General features: G+C 37.6%; 1 protein-coding gene across 1 annotated transcript in view; it reads left to right on the top strand.

The window, feature by feature from the left end:
* The window catches only part of ELOVL4 (ELOVL fatty acid elongase 4), a 66,120-nt gene extending 47,392 nt beyond the window's left edge, over positions 1 to 18,728 (top strand). The window contains exons 7-11 of the mRNA XM_057303942.1: positions 9,587 to 9,774; positions 11,170 to 11,250; positions 12,582 to 12,753; positions 14,131 to 14,258; positions 16,677 to 18,728. Of these exons, the coding sequence (XP_057159925.1) occupies positions 9,587 to 9,774; positions 11,170 to 11,250; positions 12,582 to 12,753; positions 14,131 to 14,258; positions 16,677 to 16,952 (845 nt within the window). The 3' untranslated portion in view covers positions 16,953 to 18,728. The remainder of the gene's footprint in view (positions 1 to 9,586; positions 9,775 to 11,169; positions 11,251 to 12,581; positions 12,754 to 14,130; positions 14,259 to 16,676) is intronic.
* The last annotated feature ends 8,464 nt before the right edge of the window (positions 18,729 to 27,192 follow it).

The following is a 27,192-nucleotide window of genomic DNA, read 5'->3' as shown; positions in this document are numbered from 1 at the left end:
TAGAGACTTTCTATATCTTTTAGGGCCATATTGATCAATAACTCTCGCTCAGTTTACCTGAATCAAAAGGGCAGTTGAGAAATGTCTCCAATATCTATTCTCACAGTAGTAGTTGCCATTATAATATTTATTTTCTAGATACTTTGTGGCCTTCATTTGGTCTGCTAATCTTCAGCCATTTGCTGGGTTCATCCACTGTTGCAAGCCTTTGTGGCTTTAGAAATAACAATACTGCCCCTGCCCAGTGTGTGTGGGACACACTTAAACAGACTAAAAGGACAGTTGCATGGTATGATAGAGGTAATCATAGTGTGCTTTGAAGGTTTCAAAAGAAATACATATTCAATGCTTTTTTTTTTACAGATTTTATTTATTTATTTGACAGAGCGAGAGAGACAGCCAGCGAGAGAGGGAATGCAAGCAGGGGGAGTGGGAGAGGAAGAAGCAGGCTCCCAGCGGAGCAGGGAGCCTGATGTGGGGCTCGATCCCAGGACTCTGGGATCACGCCCTGAGCTGAAGGCAGACACTTAACGACTGAGCCACCCAGGCGCCCCCATATTCAGTACTTTTAAGTGCAAAAAGAGTTAATGTTGGAGGGGATTCTTACAGAGGGCTATCGATTTGAACCTCAAAGCAACTCTGTGGTTTGGGTAATCTTATTATTACCTGCATTTTACATAGGAGGAATTGTTGGCTCCAAGAGTTTCAGGTCCAAGTCATGGGGCTAGCACATGACAGATAGACCTGGAATCTGGTCGTTCTTAATTCAAGTCCTGTCCCTTGCCTTTTTACCACACTCCCTCTGTTCCCCGTGTCTTCTTAAGTCATCATCCGACTAGGATTATCTCCTGGTCTTGTGCTTACTCTTGTTAATTCTAGGAATTTGGATGTCCTAAAAATTAAAAATTTTACTGTTTCTTTTGGGAGATGATAACTAGCTTAGACTACTTAGGGGATAAAGTTCATTCTGACTGGCAGACACCCTGAATTTTAATAAGCTTTAAGAAAAATCAGCCTTTCCAAAACAAAAAGGAGGCCTATTAGAGATCTTCCTTTTTTTTTATTTGAGACAGAGAAAGAGAGCATGAGTGGGAGGGAGGGGCAGAGGAAGAGGGAGAGAGAAACCTCAACAGACTCCCTGTTGAGCAGGGAGCCCGACGCAGGGCTCAATCCCAGGACCCCAAGATCATGACCTAAGCCGAAATCAGGAGTCAGACGCTCAACTGACCAAGCCACGAGGTGCCCCAGCCTATCAGAGATTTTTAAGGAAGTTCTTTTAATATACATAGGGATAATTTTCTGTAAGAATTAATTGCAGTTGTTTGTATATAAGTAGAGGTTTCTAAAGGACTTGGATTACTTCAGAACTATTGGATTACAAATATTATTTATTAAAATCTGGTTTACATTTTTGTAAAAAAGAGTTTTTTTTTAAACAGCCTCTCTAATTCAAAATTCAGATTTACACTTGTTATGTATTGTTCTCCTGAATAAATATAGAGTGTGCTGTCTTCTCAGTATGTAAGTTATAAAATGTTCTGTTTTCTCAGCTTAAACTCTTACATTTATGTATGGTATTTTCTCTTTAATTTGGTTAAACTGTTCTCTTGGAAAAGAGGATTTAGTGGTTTGATTATTGTCAACGATAATGACAGTGCCAACATTTATTGAGCTCTTATTCTGTGTCAGGCACCATACTTTTAGCAATATCTTATTCCTTCTAACAACCCTGTTATCATCCATAAAGCCAAAGAGACTTATGTAATTCACTCAGTGTATTTACCTAGTAAATGAGAAAGCTAAGATTCTAATGTTGATAGACTGACTTGAGAGTCAATATTGGGAACCTAGATAACTTCTCTAGATCAGGAATAAAAGTCCGAGAAGACATCAAAGGACTTGACTTTTAATGGAAGGGGCTCAGATTATTCCTGAGATAAGACACACCTGTGTGAAAATGCGGCATGGGTAGAGAATAGGGTACAGCAGAAGGAACAACTTCGTGGCGTTCATGTGTGCTACAGCTTTTACATTTAACCATCGCACATCAGCCCTGTGACGTAGTTACTATTTCCTCATTGAAAAGAAAAGAACAAGTGATTCTCCATTTATAATCATCAGTTGCCTACCCCATCATTTTGAAAACATCGTACTCTCTTGCTCTCCAAAACACTATTTTCTCTCTTCCTTTTTCTCTGCTTGCTTCACTGCCATTTCTCCCACTCTTCCCTTAAGTATTCCTCAGGGTTCAATCCTTGTTCATTTTATTCTCTCATTCCATGTGCTCTTTCCCTCATGACCTCAAACTCTGATGTGATTTTCATTGCCATCGACTCCTCCATGTGTCCACAGTGCTGGTAGCTCTCTGCAGCTGCAGAGCCTACTGGGTAACTCCACCCAGCAGGTGTCCACAAGTACTGCAGACACAGGATGTTTAAACATTCACCCAGTCATCTCCTTCCAGATCTGTTCTTCCTTTAGGCTCTGTCCTAGATCCTCCTTTCACCATGTCTGTCACCAGCCGTGCCAGAATCTAGGAGTAATCCTGAACTTTCCTTTCACTCTTAACTCTTACATCCATTATCAGTCACCAAGTCTGTGGATTTTACTTTCATATCTGCCTATCTTGACCATCACCAGTGCAGCCCTCTAACTTCAGGTTTCCGTAACTTCTGCATTATAATGGTGTCCAAGCTGGCTGCCCACCAGAATCACCAGAGGAACTTTGAGATCACAGTCTTGGGCCCTATCCAGAGAGATTTTGATTCAGTAGATCTGGGGTGGGGCCTAAGAATCTACACTTTTAACAAGCAGATGGTTCTTATGTGGGTGGCCCAACAACATAGAGATGTTTGAGAACCACTGATCTGACTGGTTTCCCTGTCTCTTGACGTCTCCTCTTCCCCTTCGGTCCATCTCCCATGGCTTCTGCCATTATCTTTTAAAAGCTAAATGTGATACCCTATTTTTAACCAATGAAGCATCTCCCCGTTATCTACCAGACAGATTCTAGCCTCTTCAGTATAGTTGGTAAGACTCTCCCAGGTCTGCTCTGACCCGTAAGGCTCTATTCATTTTCCTTTGTAAATATCCTCTACCTCGGGCCTGCTTGATTTCCAGAATAAATGTGTTATTTCTTGCTTGGGGGGCTATTTATACACATGGTTCTCTCTGCAAGAAGGCCTTCCTCCTCTCTGTCTCTTTGGCAAATTCCTCTTCTTTTCTTCAAGAAACAGTTGTCCCCTCTCACCTGCCCTACCACTCTTCTTAAGACTGGCCTCTTGTATTACACTCATTATCCTGCAAAGCAATAGATCTTTTATGTCTGTAAATGAGTTTTGAGAGGTCAAGAACCAAATAACCTGCCCCAAACCACTTAGCTCAGAAGGGGTGGAGAGTCTGACCCGAAAGTCTGTTCTAGCTATCTATCATGCTGTATGATTTTAAGATGCAGATCAGGTTAAAAATAAAAACCTGTTGGTGGAGGGTATTTGAAGGAAACCCCACTTCAGATATACCATTTTTCCTCCCACTTGTATGAAGGTATAATTTACACATAATAAAATTAACTCTTTTTAGTTAACAGTTTGTGAGTTTTGACATACAGTTGTGTAACCATTACATGACAAACACCCACAGTTGTGTAACCATTACATGACATTTATCATACGGATAAAATTGTTTGATTAGTGAGCTAACTAATGTTTGTAAATAAATCAATCCTACTTGGCATGAGCTTTATGAAATAATCAAAATGTTCTAAATAGAAACTATATCCTGAGAAAAGTTACCCCTTAAGTGTCCATAAGGGTTAAGATAACGTGTCTTAGTAATTCTTATTATTAAAATATAATCTCTTGCTCCTGAACTTGTTTTCTATAATACTTAGCTTTATGTTTGCTTAAATTTAATTTGAAACTAGGATAAGGAACTCATTGTGAAAGAAGACACAACTCTTTCTACTTCACTAAGACCCACTGCTTAGAAATTTTCTGAATTTAGGTGTAATTCAGCTTCCTAAAACTCCTTCTCATTGGTTCTAATTCTACACTCTAGAAATAAAGAATAAATCTGAGCTCTCTTTAGGTCTTTTAGCATTTGATGAGGCCTCTTTCTTTTCTCCAGGTTAGACATCCTTAGTTTTTTCCCCACCTTTCTTTGTGGCATGGCCTCCAAAGCATTCATGCGCCTAAACCAGCTCTGTCAGGTGCAGCACCTAAGAAAGTGTGAGACTTGGTGTGAGGAGCTCTTGTCCTTCTTTCTACTAAAGGAACTTTTGTAGGTCTCTCTTATTTTCTTTCCCTTGAAGAAACATGATTGATAGTCACAGTTCTATCTTAAAATATCACTTATACCAATAACTGAGGAAGAAATTGTTGGAAATTGTTTCCCTTAAAATGAATGGATGTGAAGACTGAGGGTACTGGAATTTGACTTCTCTGAATCTCACTGTTAGAGTAAAGAGACATATCTAAGTCTAAATCTAAAATTCTACAGCCTCTGTTAGGTAAAAGTTTACATGTAATGGCTTAAAATTGTTAATAAGCTCAAAATAAGGGCAAAATCACTAACGCATGAAGGCATAGACATGTTAATAAACATATTAATAGTTATAAAATATAGGGCAATTTGACAAATAAATCAACCGAAGTCAGTTTATATTTGTGCCATATTGATCCCCACCCCCCGCCCAAAGCTTTGCAAATAGAGAATTCCTAAGAATGTTATATAAAACCCATTTGAATCTTAGTATTCTTTGATGACAGAGTTTGACTTCAGTGGTGGCAGGAAGAATAGGGTTTCAAATGAATTGTTTTTTCTCTCTCTTTTTTTCCCCTAATAAATTCATGGTATGGAATCCTGTTCATAACTGGGTAGAGGGTTGCCTGGGTGGCTCAGTCAGTTAAGCATCTGCCTTTGGCTCAGGTCATGATCCCAGGGTCTTGGGATAGAGTCCCAGTCAGGCTCCCTGCTCAGTGGGAAGTCTGCTTCTCCCTCTGCCCCTCCCCACTACTTGTACACCCTCTCTCGCATAAATAAATAAATAAATAAATAAATAAATAAATAAATATTTAAAAAATAACTGTAGAATTCAGATACTGACAGTATACTGGAAATATGTCTTCTTTTTACTCTAATGTGCATAATCTATATTTGCATTCAGTTTAACTCAAATGAATAGAAGATTTAATTTACCCTTGAAATATGTTATTTGAAACAAACAAACAAAACTCATAGAAAAAGAGATCAGATTTGTCCTTACTAGAAGTGGAGGGGAGTGGGGAGTGTTGGAGGAAGGTGGTCAAAAGGTACAAATTTCCAGTTAGAAACTAAATAAGCCCCCGGATGTACTACTGTGCAACATGATGACTGTAGAACACTGCTGTGTGATACACAGGAAAGTTGCTGAGAGTAAATCCTAAGAGTTCTCATTACAAGGAAAACATTTTTTTCCCTTTGTTCTTTTCTTCTTTCTTTTTTTTCCTGTTGTATCTGTATGAGAAGATAGATGTTAGCTGAACCTATTGTGGTAATCATTCACAATATATGTATATCAGACCATCGTGCTCTACGCCTTACACTTACGCACTGAAGTTTGTCAATTATGTCTCAATAAAACTGGGAGGGAAATCTAAGCAAATACACACATCTTTCTTGAAGAAAGGCAACACATAAAAATATGTTATTGAAACATATGAGTTCATGAAAGGCTGGATAATTCATTATTTTAGAGTTATATAAAATACATAAAATTTCAATATTCATGATTTTCCTTTACTATCCTAATTCCACAATTCCACATTTTTTCCTCTTTTCTTTTCTTTCTTTCTTTCTTTTTTTTTTTTTTTTGTTCAAGACTTGTGGGGGAACCCGTTATTAATGGTAAATTTTCATATCATTGTGTGACACTGTAGTGACTTACTCAGTCCTTTTAAGTGGAAAAGGAAACAAGTAAAAGAAGCTTGGATATTCGAATCTTGTCAGAAGTACTAAAGAAAAACTTATGCAAACTTAGAAAGACACAAATAACTGCAAAGACATGGAGAAATACCGCGCGAATATCATCGCAGGATGGGACTGTGATACTGCGCTTCAGGGAGCTGACAGTTACTACAGCTTCCATAATGCTCCCTGGAGATGGAAGTTTTAAGAGCGTTCCGACTCTGGTGAACTGGAAGGGCTAATCTGAGAAAGAGATGGTGGGAACTGTGGCCTTTTATAGGCTGAAGACAAGGTTTTGTTAAGTGGTTGCTGATGGAATGCATGACTTGCACTGTTGGATAAAGAAATGGGGGCATTGCCTTTTGTCCCTGGGAAACGCAATGAAGTAAAGACACTGAGCCTTATGGAGAGAGCACACATGTACCCCCTAAATACTGGACTGAAGTGTTGTTGATATCAGATTCAAGTTGTATGTGAGCATAAAGGAGGATCTGGGAAGAGCTTTAGGAAAAGGTTGTTGGACAAAGAAACCTGGAATATCAATAAATATACTGTTGACTTTTATTTGAAGGGTTAGAGAATAAAGGACTAATATGAAAAAAATTACCCAATCATCATTTACTCATCAAATGTTGTTTAGGCACCCAGATAAGCCTTGCAGTACACAACTGAGAAACCCAGCCCCTGCCTTCAGGGGGATTGCATTTTCCGGGAAGGTCGCAGGACAGTGTGATGAGTGCCATGGTGGAGCAGAAATGTGCAGGAACTTGTGTGCACGATGGGTCCCCTGGCCAATGAAGATTGCCCATTTTTTGGATCCAGTTTTCCTCACCGTCAATTCCATTCTTCCTCCTAATTATCATTTTTAAAAGTAACAATTTTCCAAAGTTAAAAAAAAAAAACCCAGAGGATTGTCTAGTTTCTTGCTACTCAGAGGGTGGTCCATGGAATATTGACATAGTATCAGTTGGAGTTTCCTAGAAAATGCAGAATCTTCCTAAGAATGGGCTACACCCCAGACCTACTGAGTCAGAACCTGCATTTTAACTATGCCCCTCTCCCCTGTGATTCTTTTTCTCATTCAAGTTGGAGAAGCACAAACTCATTCCCCTTCTCTCCAACAGGTTTTACAGATGAAGGGATGAGGACAGATTGTGCCCTTTAAGTCCTCTGCACACTAGCAGAGCTGATATTAAAACTCAGCCCATCTGTTTACTGATAGAGTCTAGAATGCTTTTTCTAATATCTATTATTTCTTATCTACTCCCCTCTACCTTTTTACTTTTCTATTGGCCTCTGTTAGTGTTTCATATTGTCAGATCTTCAGCTTCTTACTCATGTCTCTTTCTCTCACTTTCTGAGTTCCGTGTTTAAACTCTCTGTTGAAGGAGAGAATGGCATGAGCTAAACCACACTGTATATCAAAAAGAATGAGCATTTTTATTTATTCTTGATTTTGGGAAAATTTCTGGACCTGTTTCTCTCATTTTTTTCTACTTGTTGCTCAGAACTTACTTTGAAGTCAGCAGGAATTCTGTGTGTGATTAAGAGTGATAGAACTGGGGCACCTGGACGGCTCAGTTGGTTGAGCGGCCGACTCTTGATTTTGGCTCAGGTCATGATCTCAGGGTCCTGGGATTGAGCCCCATGTTGGGCTCCATGCTCAGTGAGGTGTCTGCTTGAGGTTTCTCTCTCTGCCTCTCCCTCTGCCCCTTCCTCCACTCGCACGTGCTCTCTCCTTTCTCTCTAAATTAAATGTCTTTTTTAAAAAAAGAGTGTGATATAATCTGTGATATTAGAAATTAGAATCTCCTTACTGATGAATTTATATTCCTTTCTTTGTTACATGATAACAGAATCCTTTTGCTCTTTGTATCAAACGCATGGAAAAAACAGTGTCTACTCTCTAGTTTCTGGATAGGAATAGGAAGCCACAACTACTCCTTCTCTAGTTCCTAAAATAAGTAGAGCAGGGCTTTAGGATTTAGGAGTTTGTCTTAAGTGTTTTTCCTATAGAAAATAAATATCTAAGTAGATAAATACCCTGTGTTTTAAGGGAGACTTTATCAGAGAGAAATATATAGCAGGATAATAGGGCAGTAATAAAGAAAAGCAAACAATCAGTTATAAGACCATAGTGGTACGATGCCTTCAATAAAAGTCAGCCACTCATCTTTTAAGCCACACCCTCTCACAAGAGGATTATTCTCTCTTGTGTTTTATTTTTAACTCTGCAATATGTTTTGATTTGAGTGACAGAACCATTATTTCCATGAATAGATAGATAGTAAGCCTCTCCTGTTAACTCTGAAATAAAGTCAGTTTTTGTTTTTTCTTGTTTTCATATGTGTTTTTCTTTTAAGTCACTAGTGCATCTTTGTAACAACTCTTATTTCATAGAAACCATAGTTATGTCACTTCCTGACTTTGGAGACTGTGATTAAACATTGTTCCATTTCTGTTTCCTTCCTATTATCTTATTTTATATCAATAGTGTATAGAAACAGACTAATTTTAAGTAAGATATTTTGAAACTTAATTATCTAATCCAGTTATTCTGCATATGTATTTTTAGTAAAACTGACAGTTTAAATGGTGGGACATTGTAATGAGCAATTAAGTTGAATTCATTTAGGCTAGGTCTTAGGAACTGACTGAAAGGTAGGATTTTTTGTTGTTGCTGTTTTAAAAATACATTCTTTTCCTCAGCATAGAACATAGAAATGTTTTTGTATTACCAAGCATAAACTAGATATAAGATTCACAACCTATAAAATGCTGTTTAGGTTTTAGAAATATAAATTTCAGAACCTTTTTATAATGTATTAGAAAATAAATTTTTGTTAGCCCTATATTTCATTATCATTCTTCTCTTAGAAATGTTACTTGTGGCAGAACTCTTATTACAGAATTGATTCAAGGTTGCATATTTGAATATTAAGGACAGTTGACTCATTAAATGAAATATTTACACATATATGAGGTAAATGCTTATAGCTTTAGATAAAAGGATATAAGTTGGTTATATTCATGGCTAAATAGGCTTGTGCTATCAAAGAAAAAAAATGTCTTGAATATGGTGATTTCCATTTAAAGAAATCATAGAACTGTAATCCCCCTAATTTTTTTCCCCAAATATAACTGTACTCTTGTCCTCAGTATCCAAAAATATTCCAGGGAATGGCTTCCATTGCTCTACCTCTTCAGTTTACTATTCTTTTCCTGCTTTAAGCAAGGAGAGAACAGCTTCCAAACTGTACTGATACATTTCACATGTTTAATATGAAAGACAAGTTTCTCCTTAAAATATTTATTTTCTGTCTGTGAAGTCTTTCATTACCTTTTCATGGCCAACTTGTCCTATATTTATAACAAGGATTATTTTTGGTCTGTGTTCTCTAGGTCTCTATAAAACTTACTGTGTGCTGTATGTAATGAAACATTATTTTCTAAAGCTACTCACAAGAATTGGTCTCATTTCTTTGGTTTTAATGCCATGTATTTTTGTTGTGACTCAAAGAAAAATGGACCTACATTTGGTCAAATTAGGAAAATAGCTAAGTTGAAATATTATAATTCTTAACAAGTTCATTCCAAACAAATTTATTGTTTAATGAATTTAATGTTATTTTGTTCTCTGTAGATAAACGTGTGGAGAATTGGCCTCTGATGCAGTCTCCATGGCCTACACTTTGTATAAGTACTCTTTATCTCCTGTTCGTGTGGCTGGGTCCAAAATGGATGAAGGACCGAGAACCTTTCCAGATGCGTTTAGTGCTCATTTTCTATAATTTTGGAATGGTTTTGCTTAACCTTTTTATCTTCAGAGAGGTAGGGTTACTAAAGTCACCTTATTATTCCCCAGGGTCATTGAAAACTAAGAAATTAGAATATGTAAAACCATCATTGTAATATTGTATCCCAAGATAACTGTTGGCTATTCTAAAGGTAAATTTTACTTTATTGACATTTTTCATGTTTGGATCACAAAAATCTGAAACATATGGAAAGTATAGGACAGTTGTTTAAAATGGAATGTTGAAGCAGACACACTGGATTCCAAAATAACCGTTATTAACTGGCAGTAGACATTATTTAACTTTTCTGAGACTTATTTTCCCCATCTGTAAACTGGGGATAAGTACCTGCCCCTTGATCAGAGTTAAGTGAATTTTTTCATAGCATTTGGCATATATTAAGTAGTAAGTAGTTGTAGCTCTTTATTTATAATTCTTTTTTTTAAAGATTTTATTTATTTATTTGACAGAGATAGAGACAGCCAGAGAGAGAGAGGGAACACAAGCAGAGGGAGTGGGAGAGGAAGAAACAGGCTCATAGCGGAGGAGCCTGATGTGGGGCTCGATCCCATAACGCCGGGATCACGCCCTGAGCCGAAGGCAGACGCTTAACCGCTGTGCCACCCAGGCGCCCCTTTATTTATAATTCTTATGCAGCATTTTCAGGTTTGGTAACTGATCAAAATATGTAGATGTAAAATACTGATTTTGAGTTAAATCCTATTACAAATGTCATTGTATTTCGGGTTGGAACAAAAATGAGTTAACTGTCATACACGGTTGCTGTTAATCACCTGTGCTTTTCTGGATTCCAGCAAGTTCCTCATGACATTCTGAAAAGAAATCCTAAAGGTTAGATTGACAGAGGCATTTTTTAAGTTGTAAGAGTGGAAAGAATTTGTTTCCCAAGTGGAAGGAATTTGTTTCCCAAGAGACTCCTCATTAAAATTGTGTATGAACCCAGAGAACTGGACTGGTGATGCTAGGAAAAGAAGCACTACTCTCCTATAAAGAAATCTGTAATTGACAACTTAGTCTATACAATCTCAACTTCATAAAAACTTTAATTTATTTGGATACTTTGACATTGTTTGTTAGATACAAACCACTCTGGATCAAGAATAGAAATCAATGCAACTGTTAGATCCAAGTCATGGTTAATCAAAATTTCTCTTACTATTATAAAGTAGATAAGAGTTGAAGTCTCAGTGCAAGAGTTACACGTGATTTTTAATTTAGATTTCAATTTTAGAATAAATTGACATAACAAATTTTAGAAACTCCAACACATTAAATGTTTAATGCATTTCAATTTTTTTAGACAAAATTGCTCTTTAAAATAATCTGAAAGGTAGCATGTTGTATTTAGTGTTTTTAAATTCTGTATCTACTAAAACTTTATTTTAAATATTATTCTCCTTTTTCCCAGTTATTCATGGGATCATATAATGCAGGATACAGCTATATTTGCCAGAGTGTGGATTATTCTGATAATGTTAATGAAGTTAGGGTAAGTACATTCAAAATACCATTTAATCAGTAGAAGTGAGTTTAATTTTGTAATCCCCCTCTGAAAGACATACTTTCGTAGAGTGGTAAAGTATAGGATTGTGTTGAGTCAGTAAAGCTATGCTTCTCTTTAACAGTACATAATTGAAAATGTTTTCATAACTATAGTGTCCTGTTTGATTGTGTGAGAGTGAGTACGTGTTGGATTACTAGAATGCAGTACTTAAGAGCAAAAAAATTCCATGTTTAGTGTAAAGATGACATTTTGGATGTTTGTGTTTTGGGTCAAAGTAGAAACTAATAAAGAGAGTCTAATTCATTTGTTAAGAGTCTGAGGAAAAACAAATGTTGTATAAACTATGTAATGTTTAGTAAGTTAAGCAAAGCACAATTTGTATAGGTATAAACTCAGTTTTTATTAATTTGCAGAAAAATAAACCATTGGTAATATAATGTTATATTTTACTTTCTAGTCACCCTTGACATACAAGGATTTATAAACAGATGTCAGTTATATACTGTCTTCTTTGTTGTTTGTACATAGGACACACATCATAGAAAGTACTTAATGTAAAAAATGTTGAGTTTAGGTTACTCTTATATAGGGTTCCTATAAAACATTTTAAAACATTTACAGAGGTCACCTCTCACTGGATCCTTGGATCCTTAATCTCAGCATGTAACATAATCTTTCTGTACCATCTGGTGTCTTAATTAGAGCCCAGGAAAAGAAAAGACTTATTCATGTAAGTAGGATTATATTTATGACCTAGGAAATATTTGTTATTTTTGTTTGTTTGTATGTCTTAACTTACCACTTTAAAGATTTTACCGCCCTATACAAAGTACTGTGATTAGGTATTTACTTTGTTGCACATGTTAAAGTGAGAGACAGAAGCCCACAAAGATCAGGTCCCGCACACATACTTGCAGGAATATCTGAGGAATAGTACAGGCTAAGCATGAACAACTGAAATACATTTAAAAAGTAAATATCTCGGTTTTTCTGCCGCATTGAGAAACATAGCAGTGTGAAGGTGTTTGTAGCTCTATGTTCAGCAGTTTGGTACTTCATGACATCTAGCTATGTAAAAGACTAAATATTTTCTCTAAATTGTTGCCACTGGGTAAATGTAGACTTGGATTCTTTCTTTCCTATTTTTCCCCCATGGATAGACGCCTAGGTTTCACACCCACTTAGGCAAAAATGATTCCGTGCCTTGTACGTTTTATGCAATAAAGATTGTTTAGGACTAACTTAACAATAAATAGAAAACCATAGGATAGTGTCACTCTGCTGTTTATAACATGCTTTTTCCTTTCTTTTTACAGATAGCTGCTGCTCTTTGGTGGTACTTTGTATCTAAAGGGGTTGAGTATTTGGACACAGTGTTTTTTATCCTGAGGAAGAAAAACAACCAAGTCTCTTTCCTTCATGTATACCATCACTGTACAATGTTTACGTTGTGGTGGATTGGAATTAAGTGGGTCGCAGGGGGACAAGGTGAGCATTTGGGGACATATCTGCATATATTAAATCATGTATATGTGTTGGGTGGAAAAGTAATGAGAAGCTGGAAATTTGACTTGGTCTTTAACTTGCTTTCATGGTTAATTATTTCTTTGTTAATTTCATTTTAAAGAAATATGAAGAAAAAAAGAAATTTGAGGAAAGTAAAGTTTTGGCTTTTTATCTGTGGCTACTTAAATACCTAAAGATTTGCCTCAGATAAGCATAAACTAATCTTAAATGTAGCAAATAATATTTTGATGGGGAGCAGGTATAGTGGTTCTGATTCAAAGGACACTGAGCTAGGTGTGCCTGGGTAACTCAGTCAGTTAAGCATCCAACTCTTGATCTCAGCTCAGGTCTTGATCTCAGGGTCCTGAGTTCAAGCCCCACATTGGGTTCACACTGGGCGTGGAGCCTACTTAAATAAATGAATTTAAAAAAAAAAAAAGACAAAGGATACTAAGCTTTAACTTCTCAATTTGAAGTGTCCATCTCCAGTCCAAGCCCAGAGCCCACTCTTGCTCTAAAAGGGGCCTTAAATGATCCTGTTGGTTCTTACTCAAAGGAAATTGTAAATAGCCTTGTTAAAGAGGATCTAAATTCGTAGTTTGGTCAAAATATGTCTTCAGCTTTTCAGATGCCTGTAAATTGAAGACGATTTACATCACTGAGCTGGAAACAATTTCTCTGTTGGGGACCCAGGGTATGGGTCATTATGATAGTACAGCTCACCTTCTATTTTCATTTAAAACTGTTTAGAAACCTAAGAAATAAGTACTATTTCGTCGTTGATATGTTTATGTTGATATGTTGGTATGCCATCTAAAGGCAATAATGAGGCTTTAAAAATCTATTTTTTAAAAGGTCCTTTTTATTTTATTATTATTTTTTTTAAGTAATCTCTATACCCTGCATGGAGCTTGAACTTACGATCCCCACCACGGTCAAGATTCCTATGCTCTTCCAACTGAGCTAGCCAGGTGCCCCATTAAAAATCTATTTAAACAATTATATGTACCATGACTTTTCCCCCCAGCATAATAGCATGAATAATATAGGCAATAGTTCTATATTATGGCATACTTAAGTCACTGAGGTACTCCATTTAGAAACTTGCCACTGTGAAAGTTCTTTGCATTTGAAGAACACTCATTTTTATTTATATCCTAAAAGCCTGAGTCTAAACTTTAAAAATACCTAACATGATCTGAAGAGAAGTCTTTTCCATCACTACTGCTTTATAATTTTTATTCCTAATCTGTACTCAAGATGAAATGTTAGAAAATAATGTGGATTTGTTTATTTTATGTCCAGATGGTTTATAGCCTATTAAAGTTTTCTGTATCTTGTAATTCTGTTTTTCTGAAGCATTTTTTGGAGCACAGCTGAACTCCTTCATCCATGTGATTATGTACTCATACTATGGGTTAACTGCATTTGGCCCATGGATCCAGAAGTATCTTTGGTGGAAACGATACTTGACTATGTTGCAGCTGGTGAGTTAAATGCTTCTAAAGTTTCTTCTGGCAAAACACTGCAGATATTTGAATTTACTAATTTTAAAGGGCTGAGTTATCCTCAACAGTTTTCTGTTACAAAGTTGACTTTCTCTGTGCTCCAGCAGTGGGAGTTGAGTCTGCTTGGCTCTGAGTTTCTTGTTCATAGACCTAGTTATCACTGCCGCTAATTTCTTTAATGTTCTTAAAAGACTAAACACAACTCTTGTCTAAGACAAATGTTCTTTAAAAGTATCTGTGAAATGGATGAGTCAAGGTCTAAGCACACCATAAAGTATATAGACTCATATATGACCGGAAAAATAATATAAGTTCTCTCTCAGGTGATTTTTTTAACTTAAAAAGTTATTATTAGCTTTCTTCATCCTGCTCTTGTTTGAATTTTGTTTTCTATTCCATTTTTCAGTCTTTGTTAACAGATCCCATACATTTAGGATATAAAGGTTGGAGAGAAGGCACACAACCAAGGAAGGGGTGGGGTAAAGGAAGGGAACGAAGACAAGAGAATGCCTCTTAATTCTCTAATACACAGTCTTTAGAGAGCAGAGCTAGGTATTTTCAAATGCTGGCCTTTAGAGCAGACGATTTTCAGCACATACCCTTGGTGGGACTTCTTGTAGCATCTGCCTACCTCAATGAGACATTCAAGCAAGGTGCTAGCCCAGTCATCAAACTGGAAATCCCGAACCAACCTGGTAGCTATTCTTCAAGCCTTGGAATTTATTATAATTTGCTGTAATCATAGCATGTGCACAATTTATCAGTGGAATCACATTTGGAAATATTATTCATCTCTGCTTTAAGTTGCTAAACAGCTGGCTGGCTGAACAGGAAACACAACTTTTGGGGAATGCTGGGTGGGAAAGATTCATTTGTAACTAAAATGCTACAGGAAGCTTCCTCCAGTTTTTGTGTAAGCTGTTTATATAGTTTGTGTAATTCATTTCTCTCATTAATTAGAAAATGGGCACAGGAAAATGAAGAAATGACAAAAGTCATCTGAACTCTTTAATCTACTTTGTTGGAGTCCTCACTTAAGTTTCCTTGAGTGACGCCATACTCAATCACACCGATATGCATAACCTTCTTGGTGGTTTAGGTTCTAAGAACCATTGTGAAATCAAAAGTTCTTAAAATCTGGATTTGCCATGGAGAATTTAAAGTGTTTTAGTCTGATCTAAATTTGGGGTTTATGTGGAATAAATTATTTTAATCATATTTAATATAATAATTAATATGGATAATGCTATGCTTAAAAGAGAAAACACAATTGCCCATTCCAAATAGGATCTTAGTTTCATGAAAAGTAGAACATTTCCAAGCCAGAAGTTCTCACAACAGTTAAACATGTAAGTTAATCTTGTAAAAAGTTAACCCTTGTTAACCTGTGGAATTCATAATTCTTCTACTGAGAACCAATCATTTATTAATATATTGGAATTTCAACTGATTTGTTTTATCTGAATTACAAAGTATCTTAATTTTGACTTTTCTTCTTTTACAAACTTTTAAAGTTGAAAGTGAATCTTTTTGCACTTAAATATCTACCAAATTCCACCAAGAATCTTAATTTGTAAAGGATAGTGTTAATTCATTTAGAGAGGGAGAGAGCAAGCACACGGAGCCAGGGGGGGTGGGTGGGAGGGTAGAGGGGGAGAAGGAGAGAATCTCAAGCAGATACTGTGCTGAGCATGGAGCCCTACATGGGGTTTGATCTCATGACCCATGAGATCATGACCTGAGCTGAAATCAAGAGTTGGACACTTAACTGACTGAGCTCCCAGGTGCCCCAAGGATAGTGTTAATTCAAATACAGTTTTACTTGTGTGCTATTTTGTAAGAAATAAATAATGAACCCTTTTGATAGGTTCATTTTTAAAAGTATATGTACCATTCTGCTGATAGTTTTGTGGAAAGAAGTCAGTCTTAAATGTGGGAGGAAAACAAATATCAAAAAGAGTGTATGGTACTATTCTCTCAGGCCACTGATAGTCCCTCTCATTTATGACATCATTCATTATTACCCAACAAATACTCATTTAATCCAAATCCCGTGCCAAGGACTCCTCAGGGAGCAACACAGTGCCATACCCTCTGAAGTTATATACTAGTGGGAAGATGGACAACCAAGAAGTTAAGAATTCCAGATAGTTTTGTTATAAAGAAAAGAGCCCTCATTAATGGGATTGAGAGGGCCAGCTGGATGGAGTTCCTTTGTCCTGGCAGGCAGGAAGCCCTTGCTGAGGGGGTGACATCTGAGCTGCAACCTGGTGGATGAGAGGGAGCTGGAGTCTACTGAGCTTGGGATGGTGTGGCAGGATTCAGGCCTATCTTAGCGAGATAGAAGATTCTGGTGGTGTTGAAAGTTACTTATTCCTACATCGTTTTGTTTTTCAGATTCAGTTCCATGTGACCATTGGACACACAGCACTGTCTCTTTACACGGATTGCCCCTTCCCAAAATGGATGCACTGGGCCCTCATTGCCTACGCGATCAGCTTCATATTTCTCTTTCTTAACTTCTATGTTCGGACATACAAAGAGCCTAAGAAAGCAAAAACTGGGAAAACAGCTGTGAATGGTATTTCCGCAAATGGTGTGAGCAAATCAGAGAAACAACTAGTGATAGAAAATGGAAAAAAGCAGAAAAATGGAAAAGCAAAAGGAGAGTAAATTGAACTGGGCCTTAACTGTTGTTGACAGTGAGGAATCTCCCGTTTCATATAAAATTTCAGGGAAAACAGAAGCAAATGAGGGTTTGGGGGTGGGGAGAAAAAGGCAAATGTGCTCTATGTCTTAGTAACCTTTAGATAGAGTAAAGCGTTAAATACAATGCCCAGATGTTTTATTTATGAAGTTTTATTTTAAACATTTTTTTATTAGCCTTGATGTTGTCCAGACCAAAGGAATCATTATGTGACTTTGGAGGCTCTCCCTCTTTTCACATCCGTTTGTCTAATGCATGAGATTTTTCATGTATCTTATATACAGTCATTCTTCAGTCTGATGATCACAGAAACACAGTAAGAATTTTTTGGCTAAATTACTATTACCTACTGATTACAATCAGTTACCTTATATTTCCTGGTCCAAAGCTGGAACTGTAGATACTTAAAAATTTGCACATTTGAATTCATTTGCTGACTGGAATGGTCGAATCTCTCCACCTCTAGTCTGAATATACCCTTTTGGTTGTAATTAAATTTAAAAAATCTGATGATCTCTGTAGATTCTTAGAGGCTTGATGATGATGGTGTTGGTGAAAATAAGAAAGAATTACAGTAAAATCCTGTCTAGCGACCCAAAGGTCACCATGACTTGCGGCACAAATCACTGGGGGAAACAATTTTTGTGATGAAAAGGCAGCCTTTCAATACTCCTATTACTATCAGAAATATATTATGAAAATTAAGATTATTGTCTGATTGGAACATGAAACAACTTATGTCTTTATTAGTAACATCATAAAAGAGTTACATTTACGTGCTGTTAGAAGAGAGTATGTTGATTTTTATCAGGCTTTCCTTGTTTTGATTTGTGGCTGTTACCGATTTTTCGTATGTGGAAATATACCTACCTCTTCTGTTGGAAAGAACATTTAAAATTAAATAAATTTTAATTAAAAAATCAAGGAGTCCTCTAATGTAAATTTTAATATTAACTTTCGAATCCACTAGTATTTTTTTTTTTTTTTTTTGCAAATAGCATACACCCAACTTTTCTGGGAAACTATCCTTCTCTTTCAATGTGTTTAATTTTGGAGTGATATTTTCCTTATGACAAAGTTGCAAGATCTTATTTATTAACTAGATATGAAGTATAAACCCATTTTGGTGCAATATTCTTGACTCCTTGGTGCTAAAGATCATTAAATTTAGTGTGTGATTGTTACAAGGTGTTAATTGTTAAGACACAAAATGAATAAAAGTAAGAGTAGGCAGAACCAGAAAATGAAGTTTACTATTTACAAATGAAGTGTTTCGTGTAATATAAGTGAACAACTGGAAATACACTAGCAAAGAGAACTTGTACATTGTCTTATTGCATAGGTTAAATTGTTAAGGGACGTTGACCAGGGATCATTACAGAAAGAGAAAATGTGACAAAAAAAAAAAAAAAGCATGAATATATCTAAGTATCTCAACATGTCAAAACTGCATGTGCAGGATGTATGCTGTTTGTGCAGACAAACTATTTTAGAATATTTTGTAAACTATAAAATATTTATTGTGCGTTAAAATTACACACTTTCCCCCCCGAAGGCATGAAAAATACAGAATATTTGCAACACTTATAACGGTTTGACCTGAAAGGATCTGACACATTTGTCTTTGCTGCTCGGTGTGTAATGACTAAAGATTTGTAAATCTTTGTGAACATTCTGTACTGTTCCCCAAACCTATTCATTCCCTGCTACCTGATTTCAGCACAATAAATATACAACTGCTGTGGGAAAAATGATTTTTTTTTGTTAATCAGTTTATTATGTAAATTATCTGCTAGATGTTTATTTGATTCGGTTGTCAATATTTAAAATTCTTTTCTGCCAATTTCTACTGTAGAAAAGAAGTGAAACTAGAAGATTATTGGAGAAAAGCTTATTTTTTTAATGGTGGCGTATTTTTACTTTAAAAATTAGTTGCTTTTGGAAGAGCTTTTGGATCCAGACATAAAACGTAATTTTCTTCTAAACTGTACTTACATTTGTCATTTCAAATGTAAGCTTTAACACTTTTTAATACTGTGGGTTTTTTTGGTTCCAAAAATAAAGTGGAGGAGCTCTTATGTTCTTACATTAGATCATTCAGCTCTTACTACAGTTTTTATGGTTCTTTATCTAAGATGACTGTAAGCTGTGATATGCAGTCTGTTCTGGCAGCTTTCATAATTTCTCAGTCATCACACTGAGTTGCATGCCTCATTCCTAAAAATCAGTGGGGGAGGACTGCATCCTTTTTTTGGTAAAACTTTGTCACTAACTAAGGAAATGTTTTCTTACACAGAAAACAGGGAATTTATTAAATATTTTCAATGGCTAGAAATACCTTAGGGCATGTACAGTACATTTTCCAGTAGAATCACTAATGACTGTATCTCTTCTTTTTTCTCTTCTGTGCTACTGTTGACTTTGTTTTGCTAATGGACACTGACTGATGACTGGTTTCAGTTTAGAGTTATTAATTCAGTAATTCTCTTTTTCTCTCCACACATTTCCTAGGTATTCAAAAATATTTTCCTGTGGACTTTTATATTCACATTTTAGAACATAGAATCTAGTGTTTTGTAGTTTATTGGGAATATTTTAGTTTACAGATTTGTTCCATATATGCGACTCAGTTATCCTAGAAGTAAGAAAGAGAACCTAGAGGTGGAAGTGATTTTTGCTGCCCTATCCATCTGATAATACAACAGTCCAGGCATTACATGTGTACTGATGATTGGGACCTTTGTGAGAATGTGACGTCATGGGGAGTTGTCCTGCTCTCTCAGCTCATGTCTTGTTGTAGCCTAAAGCTCAGCCAGCTGAATTCCTAATACTGTCCTTATCGAGAAAAAGATGGCCACAGATTGTGTAGGAGCTCAAGTGGAGTGCTAAGTACAGACCTGGGGAGGTAGACTCGGGATCCTGCTGGATGATAGATAGGGCTGCAGGGCTGAGGTCCTGAGCTACACGCACAGGGACGTAACCCCTGCTTCCTGATACTGGTCACCTGCCCCCTCAGCATGCAAGCAGTTTTGACAAGTCACCTTGGAAAGCAAGTCCTTAATAGTATATTTTAGAATCCATGCTTAATCTTAGGTATTTTAGGCAGATACCATCTGAACCAGAAAAGCAGTTATGAAGAGGCAGAGAAATCTAAGCAAATTCATTGTTTCAAAACACAACAAAATCATATGAGAAGTTGGTTTTCCTAATTCTCTTCCTAATTTCCTAATTTCCCTCCTAAATTACGGAGGGAAGGCACAGCTGTGAATTCAAAGGCATACATTTTTTTTTTTAAGTTTTAAAAATAGGAGGATGTAATATGACTCTACATTCCTGAAGGGGATTCAAAGGTATAAGAATTATAATTGACATATAGAACCACTCAGATGAAGACTGAGATTCTAGAATATATCATTAAAAGAGCATGTGAGTTACAAAGAAGGTGGTCAAAAGCTGTCTTTAGATGATGATTAATTAATAGGAATTTTAGGCTTGTAAGGGATGATCTGAGATACACCTTGGTGTTCTTTTAAACTTTAGCTCTAGGTTTTGCTGTATCCTTTGAGAAATCAAACTTTTTTTTTTTAAGATTTTATTTATCTATTTTCCAGAGAGAGAAAGAGAGTGCACTGGCACAAGCAGGAGGAGCAGCAGAGGGAGAAGCAGGGAGGGAGAAGTAGGCTCCCCACTGAGCAGGGAGCCCGAAGCAAGGCTTGATCCCAGGACCCTGGGACCATGACCTGAGCCCAAGGCAGACGCTTAACCTACTGAGCCACCCAGGAGTCCCTAAACTTTTTTCTACCTGTTAAGAAAAAAAACACCTAGAACTTAGGTCTCCTTTTCTCTTTGTCTTTTTCATTTTATCACATGAAGGCAGATTTCCTTCATACTTTCATTCCCTGGAAATCCATCTGGTCTTCAGTAGAAATTCAAGAGAATTTTTTCCCTTTTTCTCACTCTCATAGGTGAGGTTCTCCCGGGGATTGTGTCCTTAAAGTAGTATCTCCTTTGAGAATAAATACATGCTGAAACACATGACTTGATATCTATCTACCTAATTATAATAATCTCGTGGAGCTATCAGAAGGTCACATTGTAATTGAACATCTATCCAGAGAATATTCCAAATTAAAAGCCATTCTAAAACTAAAAAATCTTGGAAAATTTAAATAATACAGCCATTTCTAAAAAGATAGGGTGTGGAAATTATTGGGTATTTCCCAATTTAAATGCAAGACCGTGAGTGGTAAAGAGAATTTATCAGTCCACATGCATAGTCCATATACTCTGTCAGTCTCCAGGAATCCCTGGATCCCTTTTCTGCAATTTGAGAGAAGCTAGTTAGGTTGCTCTTTTCCTCAGTTTTAAAATTTGTCTTTGAATCTACCTTCGGGAAGAAGGAAAGCACCCAGTTGAAATTCGTTCCTTGTCATTCCTGATGCATCATATTTAAGCTGAGTTTCTCCTCCCTGTGAGGAAGCTATCCTAAGAACCAGTCTTTCAGGAATACTGATTACCTAGCTATTTGGTAATGAGAGGGTGGTAGATTATGTGTCTCTTGCTCAGGAGGTAGCATTATGTTAGTGACACTCACACCTCACCTTTGAAAGTGGCTTGTGTTCCAATTTTGTTAATAAATCTGGGAATCAAATACAACGTTTACATTTTTATAAGCATATTATATAGTTAGGGTTTATCAGCTATACACATACAGTTGGATTTTAAATATTTTTTTAGTTCAGTCCTCATAGTGCAAATTTAATTAAAATGATTTGGTCACAAAAGAACAAAGAGCTGCTCTTAAAAGCTGTATTCATTCGCCAACATTTAAGCATATTCCTCACGCTGAGTTATTACTGTCGGGGTCTGGTCTTTTTTCCAGAAAGAAAAGGAGTATGGGAGCCTGTGAGGCAAAAAGAACAGACAGATGAATTTGGGAAACACATTTCTAATTTATAATTAGAGTTGAGATTTGGAGTTTCCATACTAACGTCTACCCTAAACATTAACTACTTCAGAAAGCCAGCACGTCTTTGGATGAGTGTGCTGGATGTTTACTGGTTCCGTGAATCCACCTCTGTCCCCTCAATGTGTCTCCCTTCTTCCTTCCTCCAGTGTTCAGAGTCTAAAGAACTAAAAATTACATTTCTCAGATTCCCTCACAAATTTAGCTTTTGTCAATGTGAGGCACTAGTGAAATTTTTGGAAGGCGCAAGGGAGGTGGATGCCATGCTCCTGGAGTAAAGCAGTTATATAAATGGGCTCCTTACAGACATCGGTGTTGGTAGCAGCTGAGTTACGTGATCCGCTATCTTGACACCACTTTTGTAATACGCAGGCGGTGGTAATGGTGACAGCGGTCATGGCAGATGTGGTCATACTAATTCAAAGTCAGAGACCAGGGATGGCCTTCTGACTCATTCCTCCAAGTTACCAATAATCTAATCCTTTGAATTAAAGCACTCTCTGCTTGAAATGCCCGAGTGGTATCTGTCATGCAGTGAACCTTATCTAATTAAGTAGGCAGTGCCAAAATTTGATCAGGAAATAGACTGCCAACGTTAACATGAAGTTGGTTACTGACCTAGTTGAGTTTACAGGCAGTGATAAATTAATGACCACTGGGAAGTGGGATGCTGTTTTCCATGTAGCAAATAGTTGAATTTTCACCTATGGCCTTATAGAATGAAATCATTATTGCAGGGGCTCCCGCGTGGCTCAGTCAGTTAAGTGTCTGCTTTCGGCTCAGGTCATGATCCCAGCATCCTGGGATTGGGTCCCACATCGGGCTCCCTGCTCTATGGGGAGACTGCTTCTCCCTCTGTCTTCTGCTCCTCCCTGCTTGTGCTCTCTCTCTCTCTCTGGAAATAAAATCTTAAAAAAAAAAATCATTATTGCAAACAAAGCCTTTGGCCAAGCAAGTGACTGCTGCATTGTAGTATTGTGATGGAAATGAGGAATATAGAGATTTGAGTGAGATAGTTGCTTCTGATTGCCCTGCAGAGCTTACAGAAAAAAAAATTAGCTTGGGTCTTAAATCCTTGCTGCCCTACAAGGCCCTGTTATACTTGTAGGTACAGGCCTGAAACATCTTAAGATGAGATCCAAAGGGTGATGATCCAGAGCGAGTTGCAGAATTCTCACAGCCTCAATAACTGTGTGAAAGTTGCGGCACTAATTGGGAAGGTGGCGGGGGTGGGGGGGACCTGAAGAATTGGAATGCGGACACTTAGGTAGATTGAGATGAATCTGAGAACCTGAATCTCTAAATCCCATTAAAATATCCCTGACCAAGAAAAGCAGCCCCTCCTCCCTTGTCTGATCACCTCAGTTCTTTATTGCTTGAGATCCTGTAATGGCTTTGACCAAAGTAGTTACTTTCCAAATGGATACTGATCTTCCTTATGCCCGCCTTCTACTCTTTCAGTGCCACCAGATCTGTAAAGACAATTAGAACACAGCATGCCTCAGGGAGACAAGTACGAAAATCTACCTTGGGAAGAGATGGCTTAGAATGATAGGATTTGGCTAGTTTTCACTGCAGAAATGTGTAGGAATAGATTCTAAGAGTGCTAAGCAAAGAAGAAAGAAGCATACCTTTAGATTGGACTGCAATTGTTAATATAGAGCTGTCTTTACCAGAAATTCTTAATTTGAGGATATAGCTCAACAGTGAGAAGTAGCTTTAATGACTTGGCAGTTGTTTAACTGAAACTTGAAATCCTTTTGGCCTACATTGAAGTGAGATATATGTTAGAAATTCATTGGAATAATGCAAAGCTTACGGAGTAAGGAATGTTGGAGACGATTTATCATGTGCAGCCCACTTGACCCTCGCTGTGTTTAAGAAATACATAGGCAAGTGTACATTGGTGATAGGTGCTTGAAAAGTTCTGTGGTGGCTGTCTTCTGTAGGCTGGCGACTATTGGGCGCAAAACTCTTCCCCCACCTTCTTAGGTTAGTGACTGAGACTTGTGAATCAAACTGACAAAAGACAAATTAATAGAAAAATTTTATAACTTTTGTTGATACTAATATTTTTAATTTTATGTGCATGGGGGCTTCATGGAAAAGAAGTGAAAAACTCGAAGTGGTTAGCCATACGGACTTATATGCCATTGTAACAAAAGGCAATCCATTGTGAAGAAGTGACTAGTCAAGGAGAGGGAGTCTGATAAATTGTGGAAAAGTGACTAGGAAACATAGGGGGAGCTCATGGTAGATAAGGGTTATTTCATAAGCTTTGTTTGTGCAGACTCCGCTCAGTGCCGTCACTGTTTCCAGCGATAAGGCTTGTTCTCCTTGATACAGGAGAGGGAGACAGCTTTACAAATTTATGGCCTGCTGCTGGGCAGGTAGAGGGAGGGCAAAGAGCTCTACCTGTGTCTGTTTTTTCTCAATTGCCTTCAGCTCAAAATAATTTTTATGTCAAAGCAGCATATTTGAGGGCGACACATTCTGATCCCCTTCAGGATGATGAGGGAGGGAGGATGCTGTCTCTAAAATGGGCTCCCTGATGTCAGTAGAAATGATGGTATTACAGATGACTAGAGGCCAAATGGCAGTACTTAAATGCCAGAGACAAAGTGCATATGGTTACAGTAATGGCCAGCAGAGTCAGAGTGGTTATTAGAATGGCTTAGTACACGAGTATCTCTGATGCTGGCTAATTTATTATGTTGCTCCTAGGACTGAAATAGATGATTATTTATCATTCACGCATTAACTCTTCTGTTTGTCTTGAGCAGAAATTGGAGTCTTGGAGAATAACAGTGGATTATCGTTAACTTAATCACGTAATTCCAAGTTCAATTAACTGAAACAAATCAACGTGATTTTGCCATCTGATATTCAGTGATCAATCTGTTAAATGTTTTCTTCTCCTTTCCAATTAAGAGATTCCAGAAGAAGCTTCTTTCACCTGTATTCCTTCATCATCTTGCCTCAAGACAGTATCAGTTATTCAGTGTTCTTTAGTAATCTAGGAACCTTGTTTGTCTCATCATGGGGTAAGACACGGCTTTGGTCCATCATGCGGATTGCATTTGGTGAGTAGGAGGTAGCAAGTACCATAGATTCCTTGGTCAGAAACATGTATGCCAGAGGATGGGAGGGGAAAATATAAATTCAAGGGCCGCGACATCAATAAAGTTTTTGGTAGTCCTGTGATCTGTAGCAGATTGAGACTTTTCTTCCTCAGTGAAAGATGATTGCTACACCCATCACTCTTAAAGAGGTGAATTTCTTAGACTAGTAAATCTCATTGGACTTTTGAAACAACATATATACATTTCAGGGTACTGCTGCGACTCACTTATCAAGTAACCCATGAGGCTGCCAGCTCTGAATAGGGCCAGACTAAGAGAAGGCTTTGTTACCACTGCGGACTGCAGTGCAAGTTATCCTGCATGTGAGTCTTAAGATCCAGTGGATCAAATGGTGCTTGAAGTGTCTGGCAGAAAGCAATCTTCTAGGGGCCTCTGGTGAGTCTTGATTTAGAATTACAGAGCAAAGCCATGACCTATTCTCCAGATAACTATTCTTTTAAGAAACAGATCCTGGGTTGCTTCTGGACTATGGTAGATATTTGTGTTTCTGACCGCAGAATATCAAATGATCATGTCGGCTAAGCTGCATGTCATGGACTGGGTGTTTCTTTTTTTTTTTTTTTTTTTAAAGATTTTATTTATTTATTCGACAGAGATAGAGACAGCCAGTGAGAGAGGGAACATAAGCAGGGGGAGTGGGAGAGGAAGAAGCAGGCTCCCAGGAAGAGCCTGATGTGGGGCTCGATCCCAGAACGCCGGGATCACGCCCTGAGCCAAAGGCAGACGCTTAACCGCTGTGCCACCCAGGCGCCCCTGGACTAGGTGTTTCTGATCCACCATGTAATAAACTAGGGCACACACAGCAGCACTCTACCATCAAGTGGAAGGTTACGAAGGCACGGGCAAATGGCACGAGCAGTGCCTCAGTACCATTGCATCACTCCTGATGCTTTGTCATTTCTCCCTAAACCCACATGTTTGACCTCTTGAAAGTTGCTATGAAATGTTGGCTGATTGTGTTGGCACACCTTTGATTCATTTTGCCCTTGTTTTGTGTCCTAGGACAGTGACCCATATGGACACGGCATCACCTTGTCTTCCTTGCCATCTGGTTTCCAGTTGGGTGCAATCAGTAGAAGATCAACAGGCAGATGGATAGAGTAGGTAGGACATCTCTTCTATGCTCTCTCCTACATCAGTGTTGTATCTCTGACTCTAGCTATTTCCCTCTACAAACACAGCCCCTACCATAGTTTTAATTCTCACTGAGCTCCAGGATCACTGTTTCTTCTCTTGTTTCTTCAGTTCTAGGAACGATAATAACATCACACTCTTGCTGGCATCTGGCTACGTTACCATCCTTTGTTTGATCCTTTAACCTTGCCTATACCTCTATAAGTAATTCTTCATTGAGGGCTCTTCGTTTAAACCATATAGGATAAATTTTAATTTATGCTGGAACCCTGACTGAGAAACTGGAAAAGAAAATAATTGATCCTGGTTTACAAACTATTCCACATAATATACAAACGCCGGAAATGGACGGTGGTGGCATTACAGCTTTAGCTAGGCGTGGCCCTGAAAGATATGTGGAAGGAAAATGCTCCCAATGATAGGACTTTGAGCAGTACATATGGTTGCTCACCTTTCCAGAAGGAAGAATTACCAGAGTTATAGATATATATTGGCTTTTGGATCGTTGACAATGGTTTGGCCAGATGTTCAAGGACTTAGAAGAGATAAAATTGAGGATTGGTGATAAGAAGTTCTGAGAAGCTCTGAGTGTGACATTATTTGTGTCCCATGTAAATGCTTACCAAAGGCACCCACTACAGAAGAGGTTCTCCACAAACGAGGGACAGAGAGACCGAGTCTATGGATATTTTTCCTAGCCACCCCATGTTTGCTCAATGGGTTCATGAACCAAATAAGCAAGAAGGAATGTAATGGGCTGAATGGTGGGCCCAAAGGTATCAAGGCCTATCCCTAAAACCTGTAACGGTTACCCTATTTGGGGGGGAAAAAAAAGGAGGTCTTTATAGATGCGATTATGTTGAAGATCTTGAGGTGAGACAATAACCCTAGATTACCTAGGTGGGCCCTACATGCATTATAAGTGTTCTTATAATAGAGAGATGTGATGCATACAAAATGGAG

Source organism: Ursus arctos, unplaced genomic scaffold (genome assembly GCF_023065955.2).
Source record: "Ursus arctos isolate Adak ecotype North America unplaced genomic scaffold, UrsArc2.0 scaffold_29, whole genome shotgun sequence".
Classification (NCBI taxonomy): domain Eukaryota; kingdom Metazoa; phylum Chordata; class Mammalia; order Carnivora; family Ursidae; genus Ursus; species Ursus arctos.
This window is presented reverse-complemented; position numbering and strand designations above follow the sequence as displayed.